The following is a 7,753-nucleotide window of genomic DNA, read 5'->3' as shown; positions in this document are numbered from 1 at the left end:
GTGAGAGGTCGTCTGCCGACTCGCGCACGGGTCTTGGTGTAGGTGATACGTGTACCGGGGCGTAGGTTAGGCACCTACGCCCTTGAAGGGGACGTCAGACAGCCGTATCCTGCGCCCAAGATCGGCTGACCCAAGTGACGATTGGCTCTTTTAATGACCTACCAACCATTCTCGGTAAATAATACAGTGGATCAGGGAGAACCATAAAATGGTAGCCTCTCTCTCCGTACGAAATACATCAAAGGTGAACTGTAAATCAGGTCCATCCATATGCATTTCCTTATAACGGATGGTGTATTTCTCAAATATCAAATGTATTAGACAATCAAAGCCATTCATCTCTGTCCATTAATTTGATGGAAGTAAAGAAGAACAGGATAATTGTACAAGAAGTAGTGGATAGGATTTTTCAAAATGGAACCATGGTGCCAATATATGTGGGGACGCGATCGATACATTAATGTGCCACGTATCCTATGGAAAGTTATTTCTACCATACCAAGGTTCGACCGGCTCTCTCGCTCGTCCATCGATAAGAGAAAAGCTTTGATGCTCTGGCAGAGTATGATGGATAATACGCAGGCATTTAGCAATTACTTATGAATTGTACGCTATTCAAATTAAACCGTCCAAATTACGACACCTAGTGGAGTTATAACATATTCCAAAAAAATTACTCTTATTTGATTATCTATAACTATCGGATCGGTGGACATGTATTGGACGGTTGAAAATGAACCTTGTTTCCACAAACAAGTGTCCAGTAATCAGAGGTCAGTATTGTTCTACTAATCTGATATTTGGATGAGGACCTGGGGACACTGGGATGTACAATCTACTCGGTTTTATTTGACTTTTATATATGTTATGCAATTTCCGAGACCCTGCGTATCAAGCCTCACCGCAGCCCGAGTATCATATATATATGACACGGATTTTGTACTGAGTAACTTAGTGGGGCCTGCCGTGATGTACGTGTCTTATCCACGCCGTCCATCCATTTTTCCATATCATTTGAAATACATGAGCACCAAATCGAAGCATATCCACACAAAATAGTGAGAATTGAACGCCTACCGTTGAAAGCGTCTTGGGGGCAATAGAAGTTCTGCATCAAGCAAATATTTGTATTTTCTCTTCATCTATCTTTGTGTGAAGAGGTTGGATGATTAATAAACATCACTGTAGGCCCTTGCATGGTTTCAACGGTGGATATCACTATCCCCACTGTTTCCTGTGGTGTGGTCCACTTGAGCGTTATATATGGTTCGATTTTTTCCTCACACTCTAATATGATCTGGAAAAACGGATGGATGGCGTGGATAAGACACATACATCAAGGTGGGCCCCACGGAGTTTACCATAGCGTGCTGAGTTACTCTGTACGCAATCCGCGTCCGTATATATAGTCGTCAGCTGGTTAGCGTGCACATACATTACCTTCCTGGGACACCCTCTTCAGCAAATGAAGATGGAGAGAGAGGGATGCTCAATTCAACGGCCAGGAGAGAAGAAGAGGCCCACCAAGAGGGGCACAGGTGGGGTGAGACTATCAACGGACCCACAGAGCGTGGCAGCACGTGAGAGGAGGCACAGGATAAGCGAACGGTTCAAAATCCTCCAGAGTATGGTACCTGGGGGCACAAAGATGGACACGGTGTCCATGCTAGAGGAGGCCATCCACTACGTTAAGTTCCTCAAGACCCAGATATGGCTCCATCAGGCAGCCACGTCATCACCACCAATGGTCCCAGTGCCATTTCCATTGGAGCCCACCCCACAAGCTCAAGAGGACTCTCTTTCCTTCTATCCTCCTCTGCAGTCATTTCCATCAACACCATCTTTCTACTTCCAAGGAGTAGAAGAAGAACAGCCACCCCAACTTCTCTCACCACCTTTCTATTTCTAGATATATTTTGATGGAGGTTGTCCAAACGCGCCCAAGCCTCTTTTTTTTTTTTCTTTTTCTCATAGCTGGATGTATATTTTGTCTCTCTACTGTATCCATCTAAGCTACTAAGGCTTCATGATTACAAAGGTGGTTGTATAAACGTCCACTTTTTTTGTGTGTGTGTGTGTATCTTATGAGGTTGGCTACAATAGGTACAATGTATTGCACTAGGGATATATTAAGTGTGCAACGAATGTTATGGCCCCACCGTGCTGCGCTGGTGACATCCACTCGGACCATCATGCATATTCTCCTATGTTTCTCTATCGACTCAAAAATTAGGAAAATCCATTGCTTAAGAGGGCCACACGGAAACAATTGGAGGGAATGCCCACCCTTGATTTTCACTGGGTCCCGCCTACGTTTCTGAATGGCTTGATTTTTAAGGTGTACCATTATCTGAGGCAGATGTTTCCTATCAATGTATGGGATGGTGCACATACAACAAGATGCTGGCCTCTCCACAAGAATCCAGGGTGAGTGTATCCTCCTATTTATCCCTGATTGTGCGGCCCACTACAACTAGGGTGAAAACATTGCTAATGATATTCTCCCAATTGGGCTAATGCGATTGGATTCGGGTTCATTATTCAATCGGCCAAACCGTTTTGAGATGGGACTGACGTGGATTTTTTTTCAAATTTTGATAATTTAAGCCCATCCCTTTAGATCTGAATGGTTTTGCAACCAATGTTTTGTGGGCCATTGCTTGGAAGGATAGGATCTTCTCATCTTGAATACTTACTAAGTAGCCATCACTAGTGGTATATTTCGTCGCACAATGTCTTGAAGGAGAGTCTGATTAAGGTAAGCAAATTAAGCTTTAGTCATACCATGCAGGAAGGGCCAACAGCCCAATTACTAATTACAATGACGAAGATATAGAGTGCGAGGATCTAATGAGCAAACAAAGTCCATCTTGCCAAATTAATTACAAATAAAAATTTAACAGCTGAGCAGGTATATGAAGAGGAGTAGAGATTGGGATTAAGGGTTGTTTTGCAACTTGAGCAGGTTATGGCTCCACTGCTGGCTAATGATATGGATAGCACAGCAGTTGAACCTAGAAAGGCCGGTCCTTAATGCCTTGGGTTGCATTTTGAATTTTTAAACAAGGAGTGCATGTGTGTTGGGAAACCACACGCCTTTTTCTTCGTTATTCACTTAATGGGATTGACAATATAAAATATTTAGTGAATAAAAATTCACTTTTGACAGAAACAATCAAATCAACAAACAGATATGATGTAAGAGACCCTAAGATTTTTTGCCTAAAAAATCTCTTATGTGAGGGAAAAGAAATAATGGGACGTAGCATAAATCCACTCTTATAGAAATAATTGGGACCTATTCTGGTCTAAATCCACCCTGATAGAAATAACGGAAGTACAATCATCAAGAGACATCTCTTGGATATCCCAACTACATCAGTCAAAGTAGATTGTAACATGAAAAAAAAAAAAAAAAATCAATTTCTTACCAAGGATTGTAGAAAACTCCTAACAACCCCAGGAGAAGACAATCGAACAAACCAGTATTGTGGATGAATCCCTCATGAATCCAAATTCAAAGCTTAGGCTGGTAAAAGGCTCTTGATTTCATTATTCTACAAAACTTCATTTTCTTTTCTCTTTCTCATCTTTTAATCTGGGAAAGAAAAACCACATTGTTGTTAATAAAGTGCTCTCTCTAAGCAAAAATCATTTTTTCTCTCTTTTACCTTGCTTGGCCAAAAGACCAAAATTGGAAAAAAAAAAAAAAAATGTAATTAAGCCACACATGTGGGTCCTACCTCCACATGAGGAGGGACCCTCAATAATCTCTCCCTCCTTACTCATGAGGGAGCCACCTTATCCAAACCTGCCATGCTTTTGTAAAACTTATGTTTTTCTCTTAGTAAAGCCTTTGTCATCATATTTGAGCCATTCTTGTTGGTATGAATCTTTTCATGTTGTAGAAACTCTTCTTCAAGAGCATCTTGAATCCAATAATATTTTACATCTATGTGCTTGAACTCGAAATAGATACTTGTATTTTTAATGAGGTGAATGACACTTTAACTGTCACAATAAATAATATAATTAGCTTGTATCAAGTCGAATTCTTAAAAGAATCTCTTCATCCACAGCTTATCCACAACTTTTTCTTATAAGCTTATGTTACTACAATATACTTGGCTTTTATAGTAGATAAGGCCATACATTTTTGCAACTTACATTGCCATGACATTATTCTCCCTTTAAAAGCAAGCATATATCCTGATGTGGAGTTCTTGGATTTAATGTCTCTTGCTATAGTTGTGTCTGGGTAGCCTTCTAACATATGCTTGTGACCTCCAAAGCATAAACACACCTTGTATGAACCCTTGAGATATTTGAGAATCCATTTAACTACTTCCCAATGCTCTTTACTAGGATTTGAAAGAAATCTACTAATAACACCAACTGCATGTACGATATCGGGCTCTATACACCCATAACATACATCAAACTTCCCACTACTAATGCATAAGGAATTTTCTTTATTTCTTCTTTTTGTTTCTAACTTGAATGACTTTACTCACTTCTTAACTTGAAGTAACTTGTAAGTGGAAAACTGATAGGTTTGCCTTGTCTATATAGAACATTTCGAGTACTTTTGTAATGCACATTTCTTGTGATAACCAAAGCTTGCCGACCTTCCTGTCATGAGAGATCTTCATGCTTAAAATTTATTTTGAGGGTCCTAAATCCTTCATGGCAAAGGACTTGCTTAACTCATTTTTCAACCTATCAATTTTATATATATCTTGACCAACAATCAACATATCATCAACATAGAGAAAGAATAATAAAATTACTACAAAAAAGTTATTAGTAAACATACAATGATCTAGAGCGGTTCCTTTATACCTTTGATCCACCATGAATGAATTAAATTACTTTTTTTTTACCATTGGCTTGGGGCCTATTTTAACTTATATAGACGCTTCTTCAACTTGCAAACCATGTGCTCCTTGTATTTGATTTCGAAACCTTCCGGCTGCTCCATATATATATCTTCCTCCAATCCCCATGATGGAATGTTGTTTTAACATTTAGTTGCCCAATATCTACGTTCATGCTTGTAACCAAACCCAATATGACTTAAATGGATAACATCCTCACCACAGGCTAAAAAAATCTCGTCAAAGTCAATGCCCTTCGTTTACCCAAATCCTTTCACAACCAACCATGCCTTGTACCTTAGCTGTGAGTTCTTCTCTTCAGTCTTTAACCTGAATACCACTTATTCTTAAATGCTTTCTTTTCCTTTGACAGCTTCACCAAGTCTTAAGTATGGTTCTTATGTAAATAATCCATCTCCTCTTGCATAGCTCTTTAGCTACTTTGCTTTATGTTCATTGGTTTGAATTTCTTGATAGTTCTCTGATTCACCCCCATATGTAAGCATGACATATACATGAGGTGAGTACCTCTTAGACATATGTCTTGCTATAGTGAACCTTCTCAATTGAGGCTCAATTAGTGGTTCTTGAGGGGGTTGCTTCCCCTCTTCTTCATGTTTAACATTACAAACTATTTCTTCTTGGCCTACGCGTCTCCCTCATCATCATGCACCGTGGGAGGATTGGATCTATATCGACAAGATCATCAACACCATGCTAGGGCTTTTTAACATTATCAAAATCTTTAATTATTTGATTTTTAAAAAAGACTACATACTTGCCTCTGACCACTTTCTTATCAATTGGATCCCATAACTTGTGGCCAAAAGTTTCGCTTATATACCCCAAGAAAATATACCATTTTGCCATGTCGTCAAGTTTGGACCACTTATCTTTGGATACATGTATAAATGCTCGACAACTAAACACCTTTGGGTGTTCATAGGAAACAACTTTTTCAGTTTATACCCTTTCTACAACATCTCCATTCAGATGAGCTAAAGGAGATAAATTAATTAAGTAACATACGGTACGCATTACTTCTCCCAAAATGACCTTAGTAATTTATCTTGCAAGAGCTATATCTAATTCTTCTATAATAGTGTGATTCATCCTTTCTACTACACCATTGTATTGTGAAGTCTTGGGAACGGATTACTTGTGTCGAATTTCATGGCCTTACAATATTGTTAAATGGCCCAATATATTCGCCACAATTATCTATGTGAATACGCTTTAACGATTTACATATTTCCATTTCCACCATCTCATGAAAATGCTTAAACATATCTAAGATTTGGTCTTTTGTAACGTCTCGGAAAAATTCGTACAAAGACCTGAGTACCACCTCAGGTAGAAATCACCTAGGACCAAAACCTTTAGAAATTAGACGAGGATTAACTGAGTGCTAAACTATATTAACTATGAAATTAGCACTAATCGCTTTAAATAAAATCTGTAAGACCCGAAATGAGTAGAAGAGGTAGCGCTACATTACCTTAAAAGCGTCGTCGCGGCGGGTCCAACGCCGTGACGTGCGCACCGTCCCGAGACCCAGGTTAGAAGATGTCGACCTGCGTTTGTTTTAAAGAAACACCACGCGTTGCAAATATCGAGGGAATCTCTACGATATGTCCAATCAATCAATCAATCAATCAATGTCAAGTACAAGTCAAGTCTCACCTTACCCAAGTACAACAATCCATCCCTCTTTCTTCACAAAGTCAACTCTCTCTCTCTTCACCCATTCCTCTTTTTCCAAAATTTCAACCCAACCCATACTTTTCCTTACATCACCCATCACTCCATCACCTCATATCACCCATCACTTCTCTCTCTCCCTCATTTCTTCCAAGCAAAAAAATTCACACGTCCAACCCCTCTCTCCCAAACCACAAGTGTGGTCCACCTTCTCATCTTCCATCTACACCCTCTCATCTTTCATCCACACCATTAATCTCCCATCATCCATCGTCCAAGGCAAAGGCAATGAGCATTGGAGCCTAAGGGACCAAGAAGAAGGAAGATAAGGTGGGTGATTTACCATTATTTTAAATTTTAGGGCCCACTTGTTGGTGGGACCCATTTTGATGTATGTGATTTAATCAAGAGAGGCCCATAGTGGTGAGGTCCCTCTATCTCTCTCTCTCTCTCTCTCTCTCTCTCTCTCTCTCTCTCTCTTTTCATTGTGATGGTGTGGATCCCACCAATATGTGTTATATCTACCCCGTCCATCAACATCAGATGGTGTGGCCCACCCTATTGCAGGTGATGATCCACACCATCCATTATTTAGATGGATCCAATACCTTTCTTTTTATAATATATATATATATAAGATATATATCATATTCATATATTGTATATATATAATATAAGATATATACTATATATTTATATACATGCAGGTGGGCCACTTACATGTGGGGCCCACCACGATGGCGAGAACATCCATGCCGTCCAGCGTCCAGAGACGCTGCTGGACGTGAGGACGGGCGTGGCCAACACGGAGTGTGTACACTGACAGTGGTGTGTACTTACAAGCTTACAAAAAAAAGAAAGGAGCCTTTTTAGAGTGGGCTATCCATGCCGGCCCCACCTTGATGCAGGTACTTAATCCAAGCCATCCATCCTCTTCCTTAGCTCATTTTAGGCGTTGGACCAAAAAATGAAGCTGATCCCATTTTCTAGCGGGCCATACCATAGAAACTAGCGGTATTACCATTAAAATCCACCCTGACCCTTCTATTCGCCAAAAACGGACTGCATATTGGACTCTTTTAGTTGGTCTTGGACCAAGGAATCCAATGGCTGGAGAGGATCCAATTGATGTGGGCCCCACGGGGGAAAAACCATGAAATTTTCCAATTTAAAAA

At 40.0% G+C, this 7,753-nt stretch overlaps 1 protein-coding gene across 1 annotated transcript; it reads left to right on the top strand.

Moving 5' to 3' along the window:
• Positions 1–1,423: 1,423 nt before the first annotated feature.
• Positions 1,424–2,057, top strand: LOC131224337 (transcription factor HEC3). Its single transcript, XM_058219855.1, has one exon. It carries the CDS (start codon positions 1,466–1,468, stop codon positions 1,907–1,909), a length of 444 nt encoding a protein of 147 aa, XP_058075838.1. The 5' UTR covers positions 1,424–1,465; the 3' UTR covers positions 1,910–2,057.
• The last annotated feature ends 5,696 nt before the right edge of the window (positions 2,058–7,753 follow it).

Source organism: Magnolia sinica, chromosome 13 (assembly GCF_029962835.1).
Source record: "Magnolia sinica isolate HGM2019 chromosome 13, MsV1, whole genome shotgun sequence".
Taxonomy (NCBI): domain Eukaryota; kingdom Viridiplantae; phylum Streptophyta; class Magnoliopsida; order Magnoliales; family Magnoliaceae; genus Magnolia; species Magnolia sinica.
The sequence above is the reverse complement of the archived record's forward strand: the minus strand, read 5'-3'. Positions and strand labels throughout refer to the sequence as shown.